This window comes from Oculina patagonica, chromosome 4 (assembly GCF_052425735.1).
Source record: "Oculina patagonica isolate OP01 chromosome 4, crgOcupat, whole genome shotgun sequence".
NCBI lineage: Eukaryota > Metazoa > Cnidaria > Anthozoa > Scleractinia > Oculinidae > Oculina > Oculina patagonica.
The window spans coordinates 18343819-18370695 of NC_135761.1; the positions used below are offsets into that span (position 1 = coordinate 18343819).

Below are 26877 nucleotides of genomic sequence, written 5' to 3' on the forward strand. Positions count from 1 at the left end.
GTTTTGTTAGAGTTTCTGACAAGATAAGTTAAATTTGCACTGTACCGTATACTGAAGTGCTGAAAAATCAGTTAACTATCAATTATTAACTTGGCAAATTAAATATGCAATCGACCCCGATAACTCGAAACCCCGCCAACTCGAACTGTTTTTCGTTTCCCTTCAGAGTTCGAGTTACCGGGGTTCTACTGTATTTGCTGAAAATCGTAAAAATTTAATAAGCGCCCACCTCGAATAAGTGCCCACTCTCAAGGTCCAAAAGTTTAATAAGCGCCCAGGGCGCTTAATCGAATAAATACGGTAAGCAGTTTTCCACTTTTTTTTCTAACGTTTTCACGATTTCTCATTGGTTTTGTTTCAAAACCCTAAGTCAATGAGGGACTGTAAAATGAAATGAAATAATTTGGACTAACAGGCCACACCTGAAGTAATTTTGTTTGTTTGAGTGTTAAGCCTGGAAACTGCAATAGCTAGTTCATGCATCTTATCACACATTTACTTTCATTTAATTACAACAACCACATACAATCACTTTTTCTTAACAGCAAAACAAGGCGCTAAAGCTGATTTCTTTTGCTGATATCTTTTACTACTCGTGTCGCAATCGTTAATGATGTATCTACAGTTTTAAGTTAAAATATGTCACGACAATCGCTGCACGATGAAATTTGCTTTTCACGGACTCAAGGACGAAAGCAACTTTGTCCAAAACGAATTTTGCCTGTCAAGCAATTGTTGTATCAACTTTTGAAACACAAATTTCCGTAGTAAGCGAGTCGATTTTGTGAGGCCTTGAATTTCTTCTCGAAGCTCACTAGGTGTTGTGCGCCACATTTCGACTCTGACAACGTATTCCCGTGACTTTGCCCACTGCAAGTTTTCTTTGTATAAAAACCTTCTTAGCAGCGTGATCACTGTCAACGTCTAATCCATAGACATCGCCATCATCATCATCACCTTTTCCTCATCCTCGTTCTCCTCCTCATGACCACCACCACCGTCAAACACTGTTAAGATACAGCTCTAGGAGATCCAAACGCACATTCATACAAGTTGTTGGTCTTTGTTCTCTTCATACCTCGAAGGAAAAGGGTTTTGCTTCATTTAACCGAGCTCAAGCCTTTGTTGAATGAGACTTGCTACTTTTTTGTGTTTGTTACATGTAATTCAACATTTTACAAATCCGAAAGCTCTTTTGCAGATGACAGTCACGAGCACAGGATTTCCATAGACAACGCAAACTTTCCTGTGAAACAAGGTCGTTAGCCTGACGTTCTTCAAACAGCAATCAGTGAGCAAACCTCTTGTGTCCACAAAACACCTCAGAACGGCGTAGTTTACAGCTCCCTTCAAACCGATTCTTCAAACCAACAAAGTGCATAATGACTGGTTGAGTTAGTTCTTTATACCACAGCGTACTGTTCATATAAAAGTTCCCGGATCTTGTAATAGTCATCACACACGGCTCCTTCCAGTCCCACGCGACCAGTCTCGTTCTGAAGAAGAGAATTTCCAAATTAGACGTAGTTTATTATTCGAAATTTATGACAATGCAAAAGTACAAAACTTTACTGAACTTCTCGGCGCTGGGCTGTGTGAAGTGAAGTGTATACTTTATTTACCCTCGGTGTATCTTCAGCAATTCGTACAATGGTGTAGTAACGGTCAGTTACGGAAGAACTTTCACAAAATTGAGAAATTGTCAAAGTAGGAATACAGAAGGGTAAAAAGTAAATACGCACAACTAAATAGACTGATATCAAAAATAATACGAGTCAAATTTGGTTTCTATCTATGAATTATTGACAGTCAAAGTTTTAGTTCCATAATAAGAAAAATTTATTGCAACGAGCTTGAAAAATTTACTTAACATTTTCATAAAATTTCAAATCCACTGTTGCCCCACCTAATAATCGTCAGGACAAAATATCATTCAAAAACGTTCTTTAAAGTTATGGGTCCTTGCGCTATTAGAAAGCAATAAAACTTAAGAGATAAGTGAGGCTTTTGCTCAACTCCGTTGAATCATCAAGCGATTGTTAATTCCAAATAACTCTACTTACCCTCCTAACTGCGACAACATTGTTACAGATAAGAACACCTCCAGCAAATTCCGCCTGAATACCGGCCTTGTTCAACACTTGCTTAAAATCTGACAGGCGTGGCTCGTTGATATACACCGAGGTGTGGCCAGTGATCTGGTGAGAGAGAACATGGACATTAGGGGCTCGTTTTTGAAAATGATCGAGACACACGAGCTCTGTTGTTGCAGGCGAGCGGAACCACCTTTGTTTAGACGGTGTATTGGTTTAAAGGATGCTGAATCAGGCTATATTTTACTATAAATCTGTATGTATGGGGGACTCCCCCATACATACAGAGAGAGAGAGAGAGATGGAGAGGCGGAGATGGCACAGCAGTGGAAGTCCTTCTTTAGTGCATGACCACCACAAACTACACTTTCTGTTGCAGCTCGCAGTTAAAATTTTTTTTAAGGACAATGAAGGTCGCTTATGAAATATTTCTTATGTATTAGACTACAAATGAGTTATATGATGTGTTAGAAATTGAGGCTGCCTGTATATTTCTTCAGTATCACCACTTAGAAATATATGGATAGGGAGACAGCTCTGGCAAGGTATCACATAAATGGCTCACTACCCTTCGACAACACAATAAAACAAACAACAGGATAAATGCCCCTAGCCCCAAAACAATAGCAAGAGCTGCACTAGAGGACCAGTAGAAATTACAAGCTTACGAGACCTGCTACACTACTGACATCTAAAGATAGTAAAATGAAATAAAATAAAATAAAATAAAATAATTGAGAAATAGCAGTGGCAAATCCACGGAGTGGCTATTCGTCCACCAAAACAAGAACAAGAAGCCCATATAAGGCATATAACCATACCTCAGACAGCGAAAGTTGCTCTAACACGGGTACCGTGTCCATTGGTTCCTCTTTACCACTCTGATCAGTTTCCATTTTCTCATGACCTTCGTCCTCCTCACGCAACTCCCCATCTTCTAAAACCAGCCCCACGTGCGTCTCAGAAGCGTTCATGTGTAGCTGCCCATCCACCCACGCGAGTTCCGCGTCACGCGCGCGAGAAAACTGTAAAGAGCTAACCAAAGCGTCACGTAACTTGACCTACAGGGTAAAAAGGAAGGCAACGTTAACACGAAAGTTTGCACTCGTATAGGCTAGACGTTTGCTAGTGAACCCGGTCGCGGACAAACCGCTCTCGCGCTTTGTGCTATGTGAGCTCGATTTATAGGTAAGTCTTATTTGAAGTTTGACTCCGCAAGTGTCAATAACATGTAGGAAAAAAGCCTTCCACAATTTCACCTCCTAAATGCTACCCTGGAGGAGAACTAAAGTCCTGAAGCTTCCGAAACTTTCATTTATGTTATAGGAAACTGTTATGCTTACATTCAGTTCTTTCTGGATGCACTAAATGTCTGCGATGGTAAAACGGTTCGCAAAGGCGTAAGGATGTAACACATTCGGTAACACTGTGTAAAGAACTCTCTTTTTTCCCCTCTCACCTGGTAAATGTATCTCTCTCCTGTGGAGTCAACAGTCTCGCCACATCGCGGTGTAAACACTTGATTTACTTGAATGCTGCTGTTTTGTCGACAGTAGTCAGCCAAGTGTTCTGTGGCATCCGCCTTACCGTGCACAAGAATCTGGAGAACGGATCAAACAAACAAAGGCTTCATAATGGCGTCAAAAACGCAGCTGGGACAAACAAGCTTGAACAGTTTTACTACCATTCCGCTAGCTGCAAGGGGACTCAGTTTCACTGTGTACAAAGCGATTTTTGAAAGAAATTCGAAAGTGATATGCATTTGCTGAACATTAAGATGGCTTTTGAAACTCGTGGAACGCACTGTGTTTTCGATTAAACAACATCATGTTATCGAGTGACCACACCAACAGAGGCAAGATTCAAGTATACCTATGCACAAGAAAGGATAAAGTTTTTCATCAATGAGGTACTTTAGCAATGTGCGAAGAGTTACAAGTACAGTACATGAACTTACAAGATTCCTTGGATTCACAAGTGAAAGAATTCTCTTTATAGACTCGCCATCTGATCTGCCCTCAAAGTCGATATACAGCAAAGAACATCTGAAAACAAGAGACAAGTTTGTTGGATACATGAAAGAAAAATAATAAAAAAGACAAAGATTTGTTGGCAATGACTTGAAAAGCCAGTACGATGTTTGACTGCCAAATAGTCTCTCATTACTCTTACAATGCTTAGAAAAACGAATGGAATACAAGTGTTCTCCAGTTCAAGTTCCGTTAGTTGCAAGTGCATCCGTTTTTTTCGGTCAGAAAAAGCTAATGTTTTTTTCGGCAAATCCTCGTAAAGTACCCGAAGAACTTTCGATTGTTGTTGTCCAGTCAGAGAAAACACGACCCCTCCGATACTTTGACGAGGGGTTGCAAAGTAACAATGACGAATCCTAATGACGACATGATGTCACAACTTTCAAAGTGACGTGTAATTTTATGATTGGACGATATGCATAAGAAAATCTTCGAGTATGACAACAACAACAACTGACCTATATGATTCTTGACATTTTTTGTAAATTCTTGACCAAGTTTTGTGAAAAGAGAGGTCCTAAACTAACATTTCCATCTCACCTGAGGTTGAGTTGTCTCTTCTCTACCACACACTTTGTTGGAACTTTCGCCATTTCACCTTAAAAGCAAACAAACACGCCAACAAACTGTTAGCTACGTTTATTGGAATGGTCAAAATATTTCTCACCAGGTCTTGATTCGCAATTATCTGGCTTTTTACCGAGGGAAGGAATCACATAGTGACTTAGCAAAGGATAAAATGACTTACCTTATTATAGGAATATAACGAAGCTTTTTAACAACGCGAACAAAATGTACGCGTAATAAAATTAACGCGAGTTGTCGAAAATGTATGTCTACATGCATTTAATTTACGCGAATTCTCGTGTGATGTGTGCTTATATGCAGTTAATTAACGCGAATTTGATGCGTAGTAATTTTTTCTATTCGAAAGCCAGAACAACAACGTCCAACAACGAACTTTAGGTTTAACTTTGATAGCCCATATACACAACAAAGAAATTAAACAGACCAAATAGTGACTAATATTCAATGAATGGGTCCAAGGATGGAATACATCCCGTTCTGGCGCTTTCCACTGCCTCTGTTATTCCTGTAGCTTTGACGGAGAGGTAGATGACGTGTTAACATAACTTACCCGGAAATAAAGGTGTCTTAAAATAACAATGCTGTAAAATAGAGTGATTTTAATTAACAATGACGTAAATTAAGGTACATGAAATTAACGCGAATTTTTAAAATTCGCCTTAATTACATGTATCGTTAATTTTCTATAATAAGGTACACCCTACAATGACCTTTGACCTGATACTCACCTTGTCCAGCTATAGCCTCAGTATCCACAGTTTCCTTTTTACTTTGTTCCTGTTGAAAACAAGTTGTTAGTATCATTAACCTACAATTCTCTCACACTGAAATGCATTTTTGTCTGCCACACAACGATGGGAATTTATGGCGGGAACTACTGGATGACTCGCGCCGATCCTCAGTTCCTTCCTGCTCGTTTCGCGAACGTTTTCGTGATTCCCTCGTTGGGCTCGCGTTGTGGGCCAAAAGTCGTTGTGTAGCCCTCGATTTTGGCGGCATATCTTGATAGGATGGCGAATTAAACGCTATTTTTTGGGTAACGAACGAAGAAAAGCTGTTGCACCGAAGGCAAGAACAAAAAACTGAATCACATGACCGAGCATGAAAACTGATATCCTGACTAGGACCCAGGGTTCCCCTTTCAGTGTGAGAGAACTTCATTTCTTGCCTCTTTCGCAAGCTCAGCCGGCAAGAAAACCATTGAATTTTTTAAGAAGGAGATAAGGCTAATGGAGGATGAGAGGCCTATAACACAGGGGTGGGGTTACATGGGAAGCTGTTTTATTTGGCGCATTGAAAGGCATAACTTTGAAGTGGTCGACTGACCTTGAGGTACATGTAAAAATAAATGTTAAAACTAAGTCTTGTGAACAACGCTTTGCCATCCTCATTAGATAACAGCTTTACAAAGTTCGATATTTTAAATATTGCAAAGTATACAGTGCTAACTTTTAATATTATTGCTGGCGGTGTGAAATCAGAATTGTATTGTTTTAGTTGTATATTTTGGGCTATAAGAGTCAGATTGTGTGTAAGTTGACTTATTAAAGACATTGCATAACAAAATGGAGTCCAGTTTGTTCCAGCACTTCGTTCGAATCAAGAAATGCATGACAGGACTTCAGATCAACAATCTTGAGATGCAACGTGCAAGGAAATGACTGACAGCTTGGGCTAGTTTCTTGTTGTTGTTTATTTTCATTTCTTAATGTCTGTCTAAAAACTCTTCTATTAAAATGATTGTAAATGATTTATTTTGAGTACGAGTAGAACATTATCAAAGATGCAGATTTCTCACCACTTTAGCCTTTTCTTCTTCTGCTGCTGCCAACTCCCTGATCATAAAATCTTCAGGCCTGTTAAAATAGCGCAACAAAATTAAATGTAATTTTAATTAATCAAACATAACTTGACTTCTTATAAACAAAGAAAGGTACAAACGATACAGTCATTATGTTACATGTACACATACTTACTGAGGAGGTCATAAAAAACTAAAAGAGCTATGTCACGGTATTGTGTAATTTTTCTGATTACTTTCAAATTTAAGGAAACCTCAAAATAATAGCTTTGTAACATAAAAAACCAAAGATGTAATAAAACCCCGAAAATAAACAAGGATGGTTTCGACTGACGAAGAATATTAAATAGATTTAGCCAAGCCTAAAAGCGGAGCTCCCCGATAATTGGCTTTGCCCTTTATTTAAATTTCTGAATTTACTAACCATGGACATAAAAAAATGGGTCTTGAGCCCGCGATCCAATAGAAATTTTTTTACGTTCAGCGGTCAACTTTATAAAAACTCGTCACCTCGATAAGTTATACACCTGAGCCCGCGATATGGTCACATAATACTGGTCAGCGGACATCTTGCCTTGACAGCTGTCAATTGACCATAACTTGGATGCCCAGTATCAAAGATGTAAGCATTTATCTATTGCTGAAGTGGGCGACGTACGTACGTACGGACGCGCCCGCGAGCCATGATGACCATGTAAACTCAAGTTCATGGTTTTCCTATTTCTGTCGATTTTCTATGGGTATGGGGCTCCGCTCCATGACCCATAGGCCATACTCCGCTCCAACGGATTACGAATGACACACTTGGCGCCTCCTTTAAGGTTTTCTGAAACTTGGCTAGTCATTTATTTTTATTTTTCGCGTGAGGTGGGTACCGGTAAGTAAGTAACAAACAAAAGAAAAAAAAAAAAAAAAAAAAAAAAAAAAACAAACAAAAAACCAGCCCCCAGTCTCCCAACAGTTTGCCGTCCTTACAAAGGTACACTATCTCACTTCACAAAATTCTGCAACGATTTTACATACTTGATAAACTCCCCATAGTCATCCCATTTGAGTTTCTCTTCATGGCACGGAAACATAGGATATGATCTGGCCTGTTTAAAGAAGCTGCTTTTGCGACCACCCTGAAATGAGAAAGAAATATGTTAGCTTATTGAAAGATTCTTGGAAAACAATTTTGACTATAAAAAAGGTCTGTTCCCAAATGAACATGTCTTCACTTTCTACCTTTTCATCGGCCATCATAAGATCATGTCTCACTCCTCCTTCCAAATCTTCATCACTATCACTGTCACTCTCCTCTGCTGCCACATGATGACTACAAACAAACCACAGCTTCATCAGTATTTAAAGAGTACACAGGGATACTAACATGCTCACAGGGAAACTAACACTGCTTAGCATCCCTTGAATATAGGACCGTTTACATGTAACATCTTTAGTGTATTTATTTTCTCAGATCACTGAGTGTGCATGAAGAACTGACAGCAAACTGGAAGTGAGTGCAAAGGTGGAGAGAGAGGGAGCATTGCTGAAATGAGAATGTACATGTAATAATAATTACTTCTTCAAATGATACGACCATAAGCTAAAGAAATGACATTTGATGTCTACAGTAGCAAGATACAGGGAAATGAATGTGAAGTTCCACTAAGTACTCATACCCACCCAATGGAAGGTCATTAGAATTCCGGGGGCAGGGAAAGTATGGGGCTTAACTGGAATTTCCAGAGGGGTGGGGGATTGACGCAAAAAACCCTTCTGTGGGAGGGGTATGGGTATTTTCTTAAACAACACAATAACAAAACAGGTGATAAAAAATTAATAGAGAATTTACCTTCTGTCTGCTGCATTGGCAACTTGTCGACTTTTCTCTTTCTCTTTTTCTTTCTCTAGAAATCTTTCAAGTTCTTCCCCTTCTAGTCTAACTCTCGTCTTTACCTGCAAAAGATGTTGTTGTGGAGGAAGATTAACACTCTTGATACACCTGAAGTTGCTTTCATTACCAAGTAATTGTAAAACAATATTTTCTACCCACCTCTATGTCAACTGTCTTCTGTTGTAAGTTGTCAATCAAAGTACGAGCCAATGTCCCAGGTGATGCGCGGCAGGTGAACAGTACTGTATTTTTAGGATCCTCTGCCCATTTGATAAAAAGTTCCCGTGAAAAGCCACAAGTCAAATCTGCTACTGATGCTAGGACAACCTTTGGTTCAGGGATTCTGGCAAGGTCTGCCAAGCTGTGACACAAAGAACAGTGTCTGCAAAAAGAACAAGTGATCAGTAAACAGAAGAAGTGCTCAGTCAACAAAAAAAAAAAGTGATGAGTTAACAAAAGGGAACAGGTGATGAGTCAAAAAAAGTCCAAGTGACTACAGTGTAGTTAACAGAAGACAACTGATCAGTTAACAAAAGAACAAGACAGTGTTCGTAAGACAAAAGAACAAGAGATCAGTAAACAAAAGAACAAGTGATTGGTAAACAAAAGCAGTGACCAGTTAGCAGAAGAACAAGTGATCAAGGAAGTTAAGTTAACATGCATAGAGTGTTTAGCATATAGATCAAGACAATATTCAGTAACTCAGCTGAAGAATTAAGTGACCACTTCAATTAAAAAACTTGATAAATTGTATATAAAGATATTAAAGAAACAAAACCTTTGATTAAAATTTTGGTATTATTTTACGATGCATATTTCAGTTTTCTACAAACCTGAACTGATAGGGATTCATTCTACCAACTTCAAACGACTTCATAACCTTGTCACTCATCCATTCCACCTAAAGGGACCAGAATGACACTTTATGAGTAATGCAATGCTAACAACCATCCGTTAAAACACTACTACAATCAGTGCAAACCCAGCATTCCCAAGCAGGAATCAGGATGTCTCCTCAATGAAAAAGGCATGCAAATTAAAGGAAACATAATGTATACAGTTAGGTGAATTTAATATTTATTATGGGACTTAAAAACAGCAGTTCAAGTCAATCAGTTTAATGTACTTGAGCAGAAAAGTTGATGTTAGGCAGGGATGTTGCTAAGAGCCGACTACCATGCCAGCAAATTTCAGCGGCTGAGAGAGAACTTTTAGAGCTGCCAAGGTCAGAAAAGCCAAGTGGGCTTGTTAATGAGCCAGCTTAGTGTTTTCTTAGCTACATCCCTGGTTAGGTGAGGTAAGTAAAGTCTGCATTCAAGCCCAGTGGAGTTTTCATAAACAGTTACTGATTAAATTAAGTCCCCATTCAAGCCCAGTGGAGTCACATAACATATAAGTCACATTAATTAAAAATTTTTAATGTAATAATAAACACCAATTAAATTTTCCATAATGTACATGTACATCTGATTATTTATGTAACTGAAAACTATGTAGTAAATAATAAAGATGGTAAATTTTAAGCTCGGCCCAGCTCACAACGAGTCTCTCGTAGCTCAGTTGGTTAGAGCGCCCAACTGATATCTGGGAGGCCATGGGTTCGATTCCCGTCGGGGACTCAGAATTTTACTTCGTCCCATGCTCGTGTCATGTTGAAAACCTTCATCTTCATGAAAACTATGTATTTGTGAGAATTGCCTGCCAGTAAACTGTCACCGGCAGAGAAAGACGTTATCCATGGTGCGTGGGTGACACCAGCCTGGTTAAAAACAAATTAAATGGATTTGCTTCTCATTATCCAAATGTACATCAGCAGAACAAAAACTTACTTGTGACTTGGCAAACTCCACTACATTGTAGCTGACGTTGTTAAGCATTGCAAGAGAATATGCTGACAACCCCGAATCAGAGTTTCGCCATAACTGATCCTATAAAATGTTAAAATAAGTGAAATGTTACTTTTACATTGCAAAAAGTGGTACAAGGTTCCAAAATGCAAGGGTGAGAGTGTGGAAGTCAAAGCTGACACACAGGCACTATAGTAATCAGTAATCTGTAAAAAATCTGAAAATTTATGGAAATTATCAAGATTGTGAATGAACTTTGAAGTAATTTAATATTATCCTACAGTAAAATAACAGTCATGGGCTTTACCAAAAGTTGAGATAACTCCAGAACCCTTCCAGCCGTATCGACAACAATCAGTACATTGCCATCCCTTCTTGTTGTTGTTAACATCTCATCTAAACACAAGAAGAACAGAAAAACAAATTTGAGTCATTCAGGCACTAGCTTGTTAGTTAGGAGGCCTAATGGTGGGTGCACTGGACTCAAGTGGTGTATGTTTAAGTCCTGGCCTGGGCCATTGTACTGTGTTTTTGAGAAACACGCTGTACTCACAATGCCTAACTACAGGAATACATCCAGAATGCAGTGTCAGAGCAGGGACAAAACGGCCGTTTTGGCAGGAGCTGAACACACAGTGTATTTTACCACAGTGTGAGGATACCCTTCTACATATATTACATGTAGGTTGGTTGTGTCCAGAACTTTTAAGAGTCAATCCTTTTGCATGCATGACTTGTACAACTTACTCATAAGCTGAGTGTCTCTTTCTCGTCTTCTGGCTTGGACATTAAGTGCGTTAAAGCTGTCTGTTATGAGCAAAGAGGGTCTGCTAAGGGTTTCTAATACTGCTCCATTTAGATGCCTGGGAAAACAACAACAACAACGACAAATTACAAATCCTGTTACAATGCAATCTTGGTATAAAGTCTGTTGAGATGTGCATGTAGATCACAGTTTACATCTGAAGTGACTACATCATACAACAAAAGATAGTACTTTATTACTAGCAGTGATCATACATGTAGATACAATCAACTCTGAAACTATGATTAATTATTATAGATCAAATCAGTTTTCATTAGTGAATTCAAGTTGAATGTCAAGCGATGCAATGTTGACAGTAAAATGTACATGTACATGTATGTCAGTTTGACATGACTTGTGTGATGCTTTACAATGTAAAAAAGAAATACATGTAAACTAGGCTAGGAAACACTACCCACTTTAACCTAATGTATGTGCCTTATTTATACATTTTTTTTTGTAATTAATGCCCACCTCTCTTTCTTGTGATTGTAGTCCACAGCATAAATAATGTCCTCTTCACCATCCTTGACAATTTTCCACATTGTTCCTCCAATCATGTGACCAGCAGCATAAGGGGTTATTGTAAGACCATGACCTTTTCCTTTAAATTTACAAAAGCGAGATTTAAACCAAATACAGTTCGCATTACTAAGTCTTCACAAGAAATGTGCAGACCTAGAGTGAAGGTTAGAGTGACAGATCAAGACCTAAAGGATTTAAGGAGTGTTCCTAAAAAATGCAATAATCAATCATGTTTATTTTTAAAGGGACTATGTCACGGCTAAGTTAATCTTATGTTTTAAATTTTCCAAAATTCGCTATGACTAATGTTTGCAAAGATCTGATCTAATGACAACCAAGCTTCCTGCAGCTAATGTGTCCCGGCCAAAATAAAGTTACAAGCAGAAAGACTACGTTCCCCGGACCATACAAGCCCACATCGCATCCGTTCCCGCCTGGCCATCCGCCTTGCATGTGTTTTTTAATTTCCCACTTTTAGAGGTTTTTTATACTTTAAACAAATTGATGGTCATTTCCTATGCCTAAGTTTGGCTAAAATCCGTGACACGGTCCCTTTAAATCATAAGTTTAAAACGAGAATGTAATCAAAGTGAAATAATTATTAACAAAGATGTCCCTTGACTGCAATAATGTAGAAATACCTTTTAAAATAGAAGTGTCTAAACACTTTTGCTGCTGACTATTGAATGTTTTCCTGGTATATTATTGGTCAAATTATCGGTCAAAGGTTGCATTTCAGATGATCATTAAGTATAAATTCATTACTAATTTTTGTATTTATTACCTTTCAAACTGACATTTTGAGAATACTTCAATTGAATGATTTTATCAAAGGCAGCATCTACGTCATCCAGACTGAAAACATCAAAGTCTTCATAGTTTTGATGAGACTGAATTAACACAAAGAATCAACATTATTTTTCTAGGTAGGCAAGTGATAAGGAGGAGAAAAAAAATTAACAAGGGATTTACAACTATAGATGTTAAAAGAACATGGAACAACACATGTACATGTTTACATGTACTTTGCAAGTAATAAGCAAACACTATAGGAAACATGCGTCATGGCAAGTTTTAGTAACTAAAGGCACATCTCACTGGAAGATTAATGACATTTAGGAAGTGTTGGTTGTCTTACAGGGTACAGGACAACAGGATATTCCTGTCTATATTTTTTTATGACATACAACAATATCAGCCAGAAATGTGCTGCTTCATCGGATAAAATAAGGTACATGTACAAGCAGGCAGAGAATAGCACCCTAATAAGACGCAGAATTTTATTTGAGGTAATAGGCAGCCCAACACAGCACAACAACATGTTTATGTCTGTGTGTGGGGAGGGGGAGGGGGAGACAGGGAGAGGGATCTGCACATCCTGCATCCTGCTTCCTGTACCTTTTACTTGTAGTTCCTGCCCCTACCTAAGTGGTTCCTGCCTCTTTATGCTATTTCCATTGCAAAATATTACGAAATGTTAAAAAATTTGTCCCCGTTCCCATTACCTTGGGAATCCTGCTTCCAGCCCTCTATTCTCCTGCCTCCAGTAGCCCTACCACCCCCTATTCTCCTGGTCTCCTGCCCCACCCCTCTCCATAAATACCGGTTATTCTAATGTTCACACTTTACGGATTCCACTATAAACCACAATGTACATACCTGGTAGAGATCATACATGAACATCTGCCCCATCTTGTACACAGGTATCGTAGTATAAATAGGACAATGAAGACCACACTTGCCCACTAAGTACGGCAGTGCACCCATGTGGTATATATCAGGAAATGTTATCAATACAGCATCTATTTGATGTATGTGTCTAAGAAAAAAAGTTCCAGTTGTAAATATGGCAAAAGACTTAAGGTAGATTAATTTATTGATAAATAGTGTATAATTCTGTAGTCAGGCAGGGAGGTAGCTAAGAAATAACTTAGTAGGCTTATTAACAAGCTCAGCTAGCTTCCTATTTTGGCCTGTGTCCCTTCAAAATTACTCAAGTCTTTGTTTTTTTAGTGAAATTATTTACAGCCAGTGATAGGCTCTCTTTCAGGGAAAGATTTCCGCACAGCCCCCTACATTAATTATGTATGCAACTATTTCATACTATCACTATACATAAACAGCAATCATGAAAAGAACGAATCAGTCAGAAAATTGTATGCATAATTAATGTAGGGTCCTGAGCGGAAATCTTGCCCTCTTTCAGTCATTAAAACTAACCAGTTTCTACAGTTATGATTAATCAGGGCAGTGCCCATCCTCGTTTTATTTGGCTATTTTCCCCTTTCTTCCTACAGTACGATTGTATATGGCGTGACTACAGCTGATATACAAAAATTATTGACCATTATTAATAGTTTGAAAGGCATTTTTTGATGTTCTTGATGTTTGAATTGAGAATCGGACAATGACAAACAAAGGCTGCTTTGCAGACGCTGGAAAACGTCAGGGGAAAGACAATTTCCTGAACCTCACTTACTTTTTTATTGGCTCCATGACCTCCGCGCTGAATGATTCGTTCCAGCCGCAGTCAAGTAGGAACCTGAATTCGTCGACTTGCAGCAAATAACACAGAGGCCCCTCATCATAGGCTCCAGATAACACAGACAGCTTGATTATAGACGTCATCTCTCTCAATTAGCCTTTCCCCAAGAAATCCGTTAAAACAAAATCAAGAGCAAGGGACATTTTGCCGATAAAACAAAACACTCCATCTCCAGCGTGCTGCCGCCATCTTGCTTTTTTTCCCAGAAGTCATTGCAAGAACAAAAAGGTTCATACAGCATTCTGGGTAGCTACGCGCGAGCCTGCGTGCGTGTCTGCCGCGTGTCTGCGTGGGAAAAGGAAGGGCCTGAAGCTGAAGGTGTAAAGTATGCGGGAAAGTATGATAAAGTGGAAACTGGAATTTGGCTAAATTTTCACTGGAAAAGTGGGATTTGGATCACTGGGACTGGAATTCACAAACAAATAATGGAAAATCGGGAAAACAGTAGGCGGGGAAATGGGATTTGGGCAAAATTTGGGCTGGCAAATGGGATTGTATTTAGCGTGACTATTGCTGATTTACGAGAAGTACTAAGACTACTAAGAATATCGTGACCTTGTGATTTTAGTAGAAATTAACGAAAGGTCACTTCGATATTTACTTACACTTCATTCTGCACGCAAGCAAATAATTTAATTTGCTGGCGAAGAAAATAACACTAATGTTAATCAGAATTGCTATACCGTGTCGCGTACGGTTAATAGTAGGAGACAACAGGACAATAGGACGCATATGAACCGACTAGTACTCAAACTAATTAATTAGATTTTTACTGACACCTTCTGCACGAAAGCAAAAAAATATGCAAAGGAAAAAAAAATGACAATAAAAGTTAGCCTGGCAAAGTGCAAATGATGAGAAAGTAGCGAAAATTCAAATCAGAATTAATGCTATACCGTGAGGTGTGCGGGTAATAGGACAATAGCATTAGAACGCAGTATAGCGTGACTTAAACTGAACGATTCGATTTTTACTCATTATATTACACTTCGTATTGCACGCAAGCAAAAGATTTGCAAAGGATAAAAGGTGACCATTAAAGTTAGCCTGGTTAAGTGAAAAATTAATGATGAAAGGATAGCGAAATTAAAATTGCTTTACGGTGTAGTGTCAACTTTGCAAGACTAACATTGCAAGTGACAGAATGTTTGGATTAAATTTGTTGTCAGTCAACAATGAAAATATCAAACATTCCAGAGTTCGCTTGGGTATCTAGTGTCATCTGCCGGTCGAGATATCCGAGTTTTTCTAACAAGAATATCTGTAGGACAGGATCACTGTCGCAGCCATGAAGAACATCCTTTTTGTGGCAGCATCGTTGCTCCTCTTCTGCAACACATTTCCGAGCTGCAGGGCAGAAACTGAAGTTTGTTTTGCCTCGATTTGTGAGTTTACATTCATCGTAAGCGAAGGCCGCTCGATGATATTTACAACTAAAGATGGCAGCGAGTCATACGACGTCAAACTGGAAGAAAATGGAACACTCAAATTAGTACCGAACCTCTATCGTACCCAGGTACCGAACATCACCCTTACTCCAGACATGGTGCATACTGCAGATGGCACTGCTCAAAGAAATATAATTCTGGTCAACGGTCAGTTCCCGGGACCGACGCTAGAGGTGATGGAGGGCGCAGAAGTGGCCGTAAAGGTCGTTAACGACCTTCTGAAAGAAGGACTGACAATTCATTGGCACGGCCTTCACTTGCGCAACAATGTTTGGATGGACGGAGTGCCTTACGCCACTCAATGTCCGATACTTCCTCGGCAAAGCTTCACTTATCGCTTCATTGCCAATCCACCGGGAACACATTGGTATCATTCTCACAACGAACTTCAACGCATTGATGGGCTTTTCGGGGCATTAATCGTTCGTAGATCGAAAGAAAAAGGCATGTTGCCCCCTCACTTCCCCATGGTGATAAACGACTGGTTTCCACTTTCCTCCACCGAAATCGAGTTGCTAAATCCCTATAGGAACTCGCATAAAGGAAATGCAGAATCGCTTTTTCTCTCCGCTGATAAAAGAGGCGGTTCCTTGGACGGAGCAGAGCTTACCGCTATGGACTACTGGTCGGGTCTTATAAACGGTCGCGGTCGAAAAGGAAACAATACTGCCCCCCCTCACAATTTTCAATGTTACCCGAGGGAAAAAGTACCGATTGCACATCGTGATGGCTTCAGGAGAATTCACCTACAGAGTGTCGGTGGACTCGCACGAGTTAACGGTCATTGAAAGTGACGGCAATCCGGTGGAACCTACGACATTCGAATCTGTGATAATTTCCCCTGGAGAAACGTATGTGGTTGAGTTTGAAGCTGATCAGAATCCAGGACGATACTGGATCCGCGCAACGACGCTGCGAGTGGGAAGTGGCTTCGAAAATCCTCTGCCTGATGGAATCGTTTGGGACGTAAAGGCAATATTAAATTACGAGGAAGGGAGCGACAAGAAAGCAGATCCTAAGAGCAGCAGAAGAAACTGCACTTCTGAAACTCCCTGCAAAGTTCTAAACTGCCCATGGCCAGCCTATCGCCAGGATCTGTTTCCCAACACGCAATGTGTCGCATTTTCAGAGCTTCGATTAGACAGCTCCCGTTACGAGGGCGAGATTTCGCAACAGAACGAAGAGGTCGACGTAGAACTCTTTTTGAACTTGGCTTTTCCCATCGGATCTTCCATAAACAGTCGCAGAATGTTAATGCCTCGTGCACCGCTTTTCCAAGAACCTTCCACGTGGCAACTTGTTCCTTGCACGCAAGAGTGCGCAAAAACAGGATGTCGGTGCTCAAATGTAGTGAGCCTTCCTGCCAACAAAACCATACAACTCGTTTTAATGGCCGATATATTTGGAGGTTTTCAGGAAGGCACTATCCATGGAAGCGAAAGCAAGACTCACCATCCAATGCACCTTCACGGTTACAGTTTTCGTGTCCTAAAGACCGCCTATCCTATTGTAGATAACATCACAGGTAAACTCATCGGCGGAAACAAGGACATTGTCTGTAACTGGCGCGAAGATAAGACCTGCAGCCACCCTTATTGGCTCTCTGGAAGGGCTACTGGGCTAAATTTTGACAATCCACCTCTCAAGGACACTTTGTTTGTTCCAGCAATGGGTTATACCGTCGTTCGTTTTCGAACAGACAATCCAGGCTACTGGTTATTCCACTGCCATTCCATTTTACACTTTGTTGAAGGAATGACGTTGCTTTTTAACGTTTCCTACGAAGATCATCCGCGCGTCCCACAAGGATTTCCCACCTGCCAAAACTTCGACATTGGTCATGAGGAGTTTAAAAAGTACTTGGCACAAAGTCAAACGAGTGGCGAGAAAGATTGTGGAGTGAAAACTTCAGCAGATGAGAAGCAAAAATCGAGCGACAAGATAACATTGGTTGAGGCATTGTCAGCAATAGCAGCCAGTTGTAGTTCCGTCAGCGTGTTGTTCCAAATCATCTTACTGGTGTTTTTGTTTAAACTCTATAATCGCTTGCGCAATCATCCTGGCATTAACAAAGACGGGAATGTGGCAATGGTAAAGATCTCAGGTTAACGTGTCCGAAGCAAGTCATGGCCTTAAACGTTTTTACACCAGAACTAGCTTAATATTGCATAAGTGGAGATTCCTCTCGTACGATATGGTAAATTATAACCCACCGATTAATTTTCGCGCTCACTGGACAAAACGCATCACGTGGTACAAAATCGGACGACAGTTATCAGCGAATATACCCCGCCCGATTTGATTCTGTCGCCTGATTTTGTAGGCAAGTACAAAACAAACGTGTGAAGTTACCTTTTTCAATTCTAACTTTAATCAAATCGCAGTGTTAAAAAACAACTTGCATTTGTTTCCACCACAGTTACGCCGGGATTATCACTGTAAGTTTTTCCTATTTACTGGCGATAAAAAGCGTTGTAGAAATTAATTAGAGGGTTATAAAATAAATAAACCCCTTTCTGGCTTGCTTGTATATTGGAGGATAATATTGCCGTTGGCTGAAAGATTGTCCTCAAATATTTACAGTTGCCCTCGAAACTTTTCTTCTCCGCCAACTGTTTATTATTTTTGTCGACAATCTTTCAGCCTCGGGCATTATCCTCCAATATACCAGCCGCTGAAGGGGTTTATTTACTAAATAATGTCAGGAAAACGGTAAACGACACTGCTATTATTGAAGAATGGTTTGGAGGGCACTCCCTCCTTTCTTTTCTTGTTGTTGCTTGATTTCCCTTCTCGTGGCCTTGTCGCTCGTTTTCCCGTTACAGTTATTTGCCGTCGCACGAATAGAACCGCCAGCTTTTCAATCTTTTGTAAATCTTTTAAAGTAAGACTTTTTAGTGCTATATAAGCTATTAGTAGTGAAAACAAAGTTTCCATTTAACTCTTTTATATCCAATCACAGTTTCTTCCGAGTGGGGCATTGTGGGACACCTTTCTTTTAGCTTTAAGTCTCGCACTCCATGCATATTATTTTAGAAAATCGTTTGGGAGCATTTAGCAATTAGTGTCAGTAAGAAATTCGCTGTTTATGATTACTTGTTTTACCCCTGTTATATAAAGCATTGACTAATTTTAACTGGCTAAGCGGTAACCCGGGATAGCGTACCATCCAGGGGGTTGTAGCGGTAGTTCTAGTAACTTTATCCTACAGAAACCAGGATAAGCTCCGGTTGTGTAGACTGATTTGACCTGAGTGCTGATTTGGCCCTTTTACCCTAACGGTGGTACGTACTAACCGTTCACAAATCAAGGTACTTTTCATACATTTTCATAATTTAGTATATTTATCCCGCGATTCGAAATGTGAAAACTTTAAAAACTGTTTAGAAATTAGTAGAGCAGTTATCCATATACGTGTTAACAAAAGTGTTTTGTTTTTGGTTGTGGTGTTGGGGAAATGCTGAAAAAATAGGAACAGTGCAGTCTTGTATAATAAACTACTAGTTTTCTATAAACAAATAATCGCTTGATAGTCAGCGAGACGCTTTTCTGTAGCGCTTGGTTATAACACTTGTTGAATTGCACTTTCTTCTATAAAAAAAGATGTCGGACTGGTCTAATAACAAGCTATCGAACTTTGTAATACCACTGTCGCACTTCAGGTTAAGAGTGATTTTTTCCCGCATTTCAGACATTTTTTTGTGTTTGTCGTTCAATATTCTAAAAAGCCAACAGTAGTTCCTCTCCAAAGAAAATTTACTTTGTTGCGTTTAGCCGTTTGGAAATTGTACTTGAACATATATCGATGTCTTTTTGTACATCGGTACGTCTGTGTTTTTGGTCACTACCACAGTTACATTTAGTAGTCAAACAGTTAAATTTAGCAGTCAAACATTCTAGGTTGCAATTTCCTTCAGTTTTCTTTTCCTAATTGAGACATTATCTATGCAGTATTCGTTTGCACGCAAGTTTTGTCACCTGGACATGTAGCTGCAATACACTTTATTGGTTTCTTTTTTATTACATTAACTATGCATCAACGATTGAAACTGTTGCAAATAAACTACTGTTGGACCCAAGTCCTGTCTCATCCTTGCGTCCGTAAAAAAGACCACTGAAGTATAGCGTCGTGTACTAAGAAGTCGTGAAGAACTTGTGTTCCTGCAAGCCAAGTAGTGCTTTACCGAGTGGTTTTAAAAATTTCCCCCCATAAAAATCACACTTATTATAAACTTTACCAGAACGATCTGAATAATAGTATTGACAAAAATTGATGACTTTTATTAACTCCGTTCAGATTGATTGTATTTGGCTCAACAAACCCCGTGTCATAAATTCCTCAAATGGAATAAATCGAAATCTGCCAGCCTGAACAAGCTGTACTAAATCGAATTTCGCCCTTGCAATACAAATAACAAGGCTTAGACAGTGGGGAGAATTCATTGATCGCTGCGCACAGAGATATTTTTTGCTAGATTTTGGCCTTGCTATACAAACAATGTAAACAACAGCACTTGGAAAAAATATTGTGTGATACCAATCCACTATGTGGCAAGAGAGGAGGACGAGTAGCAAAAATCGCCGCCATGATAAATTGTATCACTGCTGGGGCCGCAAATGAACAGAATCCAATCGTTAAGAAATAGTTTTTTGTCTTGGACGTGGGTCACAGAGTCTGCATTAGTTTCTGCAAGCTATCACGACTTTTACTATATAAAATAATACTGATATACATAAAAAATTTCTCGAATCTGATTGCCTTAAATAAATGCAGAAATAAGTTAATTCAGTGCAAAAATTAGAAATTTCAGTGCAAAAAGGAGCATTCTGATTGGCTTATAAACAAAGGCACCCACGGAGAGCCAATCAAACGCTTCCACGCGATCTGATTGAATGGCGCGAACTTTGGATCCTCTTCGAGTTGCGAGTTAAATGAATGGCTGACATTTTGAGCACTGTAGAGGACCGACCTAAATACCACATGTACAACACTGAAAAGCACTAGTCTTGGTTCTCTTTTTGGAATAAGTGGTTTTTCAAAAAGGGAATTGCCGAAGAAATCGAAACTACGAGCCGACTGAGCTTCACGCTTTGCTTGAGCGAATTTATTTACGCTGTTCAAAAACAAACATATTGGCGAAGATTATGTACCAGATAGCCTAAAAAAATGACTACATCGCTTTATAGACAATGTACTTAGAGCACAGAACCTGTAGGCTTTCTATTATACGGGACAGAAAATTGTTTCGTCAATAGAAGTGTTGACGGAAAAACGAAATAGCTTCACTTGGCTGGCCGTCGAAAGCGTCTAAGCAAAGCTCGACAAGTATTAGAAACAGAGGAACATCTCTGGAGGAGCGTTAATTCCAGAATCTTTTATTCAGATAATTCGTTGAACTGTTAAGCCAGATTTTTGGGCTTAAAAACTTTTAAAACATGAGAAACCTGTACTACAAATTGGACTACAAGCTGTACTACAACACGCACTCGCCCTACGGGTTCGTGCAATTTTGTTAGCCTTTGAAAAATTTCCTCGTGCTTCCTGTATTTATCCCAAATTGTACTCGAAATCGTGTGATTACCTATACAAATTTATCTTTACATGAACTGGAAAACCCATTATGCGTGCAAATCAGTTTCCGCCATTGTTAGAAAAAGTCAAAAAAGAGAGTTTCTGACGGCCGACTAATCGGTAGCCAAAACTGTTCATGATGAATGCCTTCATAATGATGGCCTGTTTGGGATGCTCATCATTTACATGTATTCAGGCTCGTCCTCCTCTCTTGCTACATAGTGGACTTGTGTCACACATTATTGGCCGTTTTAATACTAGAGACGTGTTACCCGTCTGAACGAGCTTCGTCAAAAATTTGTTGTTAGTCTGGTAGCTTCTGGTTATGCATCTCCAGTATAAAGACGGGCACAAGACGAGTTAAACGTCCAGACGAGCTACTTTTCGAAACGCGTCTTGAAAGATGGATAACGAAAGGATGCTCGTCAAGTCGAGTAACTAGTCTTGTGTCCGTCTTTACACTGGAGACACATAACCAGACGAACAACGAATTTCTCGCCGAAGCTCGTCCAATCGGGTAACACGTCTCTAGTATAAAAACGGCCATATATTTTTTTGTTTGTTAGAGGGCGAGGGGGGGGGGGGGCTCGCAGCCTCCCTCCCAGCCACTCCCAGTCAGGTGAGGGGATGCCAACACAACGTGGCTGTGTGTGTCCTCCTCGCAGGGTCCCGCGATTCCCCAACACATCTGAACGTCTCAGTGAGGAGAGCAGGAATGCCAACGCGTGTGCGGAGAGAGGAGCGTCACATGTCGTCCAATCACGACCCGAGCCGAATGCGACTGACGACAGAGGACCCAAGCGGAGATGAGAGGAAACAAAAAAGGCCGGAGAAACACCAAGAAGATCGGAGTTGGAAAGCAAGCATGGCAACAACGGAAGTCCGAATGGGACCCCAGACAGGCCGCCGCCAGACCGCTGAAAGGGAACGAAGACCCGGGACGAGGAAGTCGCCAATGGATACGCAGTGAGATGCAGAAGGGGAGAACAAATCACTGACAGGAAAATGAGCGCCACGAAAGACACTGCGTGCAGGCGAGTGTAGAGCAACAGTATGCCGAGGAAATAGAGCCGAAAAATGTCGTGTACTGACGGCTTCCCATTCCATTTCTGGTTGTGAATCCCAGTCCCAGGACCCAACCCACCCAGTGAAAACAGCAAACCCAGAAAAAGGCAAATCCCAGCCCATTTACCCCTTCAGGACCCTCGTATAACAAGGGCAAAATCTAGCGACAAAAATTTCTCTGTGCATGTAGAAATAAATTCTCCCCACTGTCCAAGCCTTGTTGTTTGTATTGCAAGGGCTCAATTCGATTTAGTTCAGCCTGTTCAGGCTGGCTGATTGTTGATTTCGATTTATTACATTTGAGGAGTTTGTGAGATGGAGTTTGTCTTACACATACTATCGCTCTAAACGGAGTTAAAAAACTAAAAAGTGTGTCAATATTATTATTCAGATTATTCAGATAAAATTGACAAAAGTGTGACGACCGCCGACCGGTTAGCTCAGTTGGTAGAGCGCCGGACTGCCGTGCGGGAGGTCTCGGGACCGGACCAACACTCAGGGTCTTAAAATAACTGAGGAGAACGTGCTGCCTTTGCAATATAACATTTGCAAATGGTTAGATGTTCTAGTCTTCTCGGATAAGGACGTTAAACCGTAGGTCCCGTCTCCTGTATCTTCAGTGTTATATGGTCAGCAGGGGACGTTAAAGAACCCACACACTTATCGCAAAGAGTAGGGCACGGAGTTTCCGGTGTCGTGGTCTGGCCTTGTTTCACGGGTTGGTGCTTTACATAGGGTTAAGCTCATTGCGCCTTTCCACCTTGGACAGAATTGTCCAAGAAAAATTACTATGAACTATGGACGATAGCTTCTCGCTGGACGGACACTACTTAGACTTTGGCGGGAAACTCTCTAAAACCAGCTCGGTAAAGCACCACTTTGGTTGCAGGAACAGAAGTTCGTCATGACTTCCTGGTACTTAATGACTAATCCACAAGAGCGCGTTGGATGTGAGATGGCAGTAAGCCAAAGAGTTGGCACAACTATCTCATATCGAACAAGAGCGAGTGGAATAATTGTTTTATTAAAAACACTCAAAGCATTGCCATATTGGAGCTCCCGGCTGTTCTCGCGGACGTGTACACCTACAATATTTGTGGTTCATTGTATATGAGCTCATATACCATGCCATGGCCTGTAAACCAATCAAAACTCAGGAATTGCAATATACCATGGCTAGGTTTTTAAAAAACGGCGATATACTTCTGTCAGTGGTTTTCTTTACGGGCGTCAAGGATGAGACAGGACTTGGGTCCAACAGTAGTTTATTTGCAACAGTTTCAATCGTTGATGTAATAAAAAACAAACAAAAAATAAAGTATATTGAAATTATATGTTCAAATGGCAAAACTTTAGTGCAAACGATTGCTCCTTAGGAAATTTAAGAAAAGAAAACTGGAGGAAATTGCAACCCTAGGATGTTTGACTACTAAATGTAACTGTGGTAGTGACCAAATTCACAGACGTACCGATGCACAAAAAGACATCGATGCTCAAGAAAAATTTCCAAACGAGACAAAATAAAGTGTCTCCTTGGACAGGACCTACTGTTGGCTTTTTTAAATGCTGATCGACAAACACAAAAATGTCTGAAATGCGAAAAAATTCTCTCTAAACAAAAGCGCGACGGCGGTATATTACACAAAGTGTGGTAGCTTGTTATAGAATCGAGTGCGACAAACCATCGTCTCGGTAACTATTTAGTGATCGATTTTAACTCGGGCTCATAGTCTTATTCAAGTTACCGTAATTATACAAGGCTGCGCTGTTCCTATTTTCTCAGCTAAGTCTGATAAATCCCACATGGTGATTGGATATAAAAGAGTTAAATGGGAGCCTAAACCTGCTAATAAAGCACCAAAAAGTCCTACTTTGGAAGACTTACAAAAGATTGCAGTGTGTGGGTAGCTGAGGGTACACCCGCGCGATGGCAAAATAGTAGCGGAAAAACGAGCAGAAGGACAGAAAGGAGCTGAGGGGAGTACCTTCCAACCCATTCCTTAATGGCAGCCTTGTTTCTAGTTTGTCCGATTTTATTTTGCAATACCGTACGAGAGGAATCTCCAGCTATGCAATATCAAGCTACTTCTGTATCTAGAGTAGAAACGTTTAAGGCCATGATTTGCTTCGGTCATATTAACCGGAGATCTTTAGCATCGCCACATTCTCGTCTTTGTTAATGCCAGGATGATTGCGCAAGCGATAATAGAGTTTAAAGAAAAATACCAGTAGGATGATTTGGAACAACACGCTGACGGAACTACAACTGGCTGCTATTGCTGACAATGCCTCAACCAATGTTATCTTGTTGCTCGATGTTTGCTTCTCATCCGCTGACGTTTTCAATCCACAATCTTTTTCGCCACTCATTTGACTTTGTGCCAAGTACTTTTTAAACTCCTCGTGACCAATGTCGAAGTTTTGGCAGGTGGGAAATCCTTGTGGGACGGGCGGATGATCTTCGTAGGAAACGTTAAAAATCAACGTCATTCCTTCAACAAAGTGTAACATGGCATGGCAGTGGAATAACCAGTAGCCTGGATTGTCTGTTCGAAAACGAACGACGGTGTAACCCATTGCTGGTACTAACAAAGTGTCCTTGAGAGGTGGCTTGTCAAAATTTAGCCCAGTAGCACTTCCAGAGTTCCAATAAGGGTGACTGCAAGTCTTATCTTCACGCCAGTTACAGACAATGTCCTTGTTTCCACCAAGTATTTTACCGGTGATGTTATCTACAATAGGATAGGCGGTCTTTAGGACACGGAAACTGTAACCGTGAAGGTGCATTGGATGGTGAGCCTTGCTTTCGCTGCCTGGGACCGTCCCCTCCTGAAAACCTCCGAAAATGTCGGACATTAAAACGAGCTGTATGGTTTTGTTGGCAGGAAGGCTTACTACGTTCGAGCACCGGCATCCCGTTTTTGCGCAGTCTTGCGTGCAAGGAACAAGTTGCCATGTGGAAGATTCTTGGAAAAGCGGTGCACGAGGCATTACCATTCTGCGACTGTTTATGGAAGATCCGATGGGAAAAGCCAAGTTCAAAAAGAGTTCTAGGTCGACCTCTTCGTTCTTTAGCGAAATGTCGCCCTCGTAACGGGAGCTGTCTAATCGAAGCTCTGAAAATGCGACACATTGCGTGTTGGGGAAAAGATCCTGGCGATAGGATGGCCATGGGCAGTTTAGAACTTTGCAGGGAGCTTCAGAAGTGCAGTCTCTTCTCTTGCTCTTAGGATCCCCTTTCTTGTCGCTCGCTTCCTCGTAATTTAAGATTGCCTTTACGTCCCAAACGATTCCATCAGGGAGAGGATTTTCGAAGCCACTTCCTACTCGCAGCGTCGAGGCGCGAATCCAATATCGTCCTGGATTCTGATCGGCTTCGAACTCAACCACATACGTTTCTCCAGGGTAAATTATCACAGATTCGAATGTCGTAGGTTCCGCTGGATTGCCGTCACTTTCAATGACCGTTAATTCATGCGAGTCGATCGATACTCGGTAGGCGAATTCTCCCGAAGCCATCACGATATGCAATCGGTACTTTTTCCCTCGCGTAACATCGAAAACTGTGAGGGGGGCAGTATTGTTTCCCTTTCGACCGCGACCGTTTATAAGACCCGACCAGTAATCCATGGAGGTTAGCTCTACACCGTCCAAGGAAGAGCCCTTTTTATCAGGAGACAGAAAAAGTGATTCCGCATTTCCACCATGTGAGTTCCTAAAAGGACTCAGTAAGTCGACTTCGGTTGAGGAGAATGGAAACCAGTCGTTTATCACCATGGGAAAGTGAGGGGGCAACATGAATTTTTCTTTCGATCTGCGAACGATTAATGCACCGAAAAGGCCATCTACGCGTTGAAGTTCGTTGTGAGAATGATACCAATGTGTTCCCGGTGGATTGGCAATGAAACGATAAGTGAAGCTTTGCCGAGGAAGTATCGGACATTGAGTGACGTAAGGTACTCCGTCCATCCAAACATTGTTGCGCAAGTGAATACCGTGCCAGTGAATTGTGAGTCCTTCTTTCAGGAGGTCGTTGACAACATTTACGGCCACTTCTGCGCCCTCCATCACTTCTAGCGTCGGTCCTGGGAACTGACCGTTGACGAGAATTATATTTCTTTGAGCAGTGCCATCTGCAGTGTGCACCATGTCTGGAGTCAGGGTGATATTCGGTACTTGGGTATACCAGAGGTTCGGAGCTAATTTGAGTGTTCCATTTTCTTCCAGTTTGACATCGTGTGACTTGCTGCCATCTTCAGTTGTGAATGTCATCGAGCGGCCTTCACTTACGACGAATGTAAACTCACAAATCGAAGCAAAACAAAATTCAGATGCTGCCCCGCAGCTCGGCAAGTTGTTACAAATGAGGAGGAACGATGCCACAACAATGACGTTCTTTATGGCTGCGACAGACATCCTGTCCTATATTCTTGTTAAAAAAACTGGGATATATTGACCGGCAGACGACACGATATACCCAAGCGAACTGTGGAATGATTGATATTTTCATGGTTGACTGAAAGCAAATTTATTCGAAATATCTACGACTGTCCGAATGTATTTGCAATGTCAGCCTTGCAAAATAAGACTATAGTATAACCCATGGTATAGTTTGATTTTAATTTTCGCTTCCCTCTCATCATTTGCGGGCCACCCTTACATTTATTAACGGCTTAATT

General features: G+C 40.7%; 2 protein-coding genes, 1 long non-coding RNA gene, 1 other non-coding gene and 1 pseudogene across 4 annotated transcripts in view; 2 read left to right on the forward strand and 3 right to left on the reverse strand.

Annotated features, from left to right (window-relative positions):
• The window catches only part of LOC144652031 (uncharacterized), a 75801-nt gene that overhangs the window by 41550 nt on the left and 7374 nt on the right, over positions 1 to 26877 (reverse strand). The gene's annotated exons all lie outside the window — the stretch shown is intronic.
• LOC144651672 (cleavage and polyadenylation specificity factor subunit 2-like) lies at positions 483 to 14313 on the reverse strand. Its single transcript, XM_078511623.1, has 20 exons — positions 14048 to 14313; positions 13228 to 13387; positions 12353 to 12458; positions 11518 to 11647; positions 10986 to 11101; positions 10546 to 10634; positions 10221 to 10319; positions 9225 to 9292; positions 8551 to 8773; positions 8350 to 8453; positions 7740 to 7830; positions 7536 to 7636; positions 6510 to 6567; positions 5440 to 5488; positions 4664 to 4721; positions 4051 to 4138; positions 3553 to 3693; positions 2915 to 3154; positions 2064 to 2198; positions 483 to 1496 (listed from the first exon to the last, which is right to left on the reverse strand). Exons 1-20 carry the CDS (start codon positions 14194 to 14196, stop codon positions 1404 to 1406), a joined length of 2298 nt encoding a protein of 765 aa, XP_078367749.1. The 5' UTR covers positions 14197 to 14313; the 3' UTR covers positions 483 to 1403.
• Positions 9936 to 10010, forward strand: Trnai-gau (transfer RNA isoleucine (anticodon GAU)). Its single transcript has one exon. It is a non-coding gene; the product is annotated as a tRNA-Ile (tRNA).
• Positions 15332 to 19618, forward strand: LOC144651675 (uncharacterized; annotated as a pseudogene).
• LOC144651673 (uncharacterized) lies at positions 23447 to 26730 on the reverse strand. Its single transcript, XM_078511624.1, has one exon. The coding sequence runs from the start codon at positions 26612 to 26614 to the stop codon at positions 24335 to 24337; it is 2280 nt and encodes a 759-aa protein (XP_078367750.1). The 5' UTR covers positions 26615 to 26730; the 3' UTR covers positions 23447 to 24334.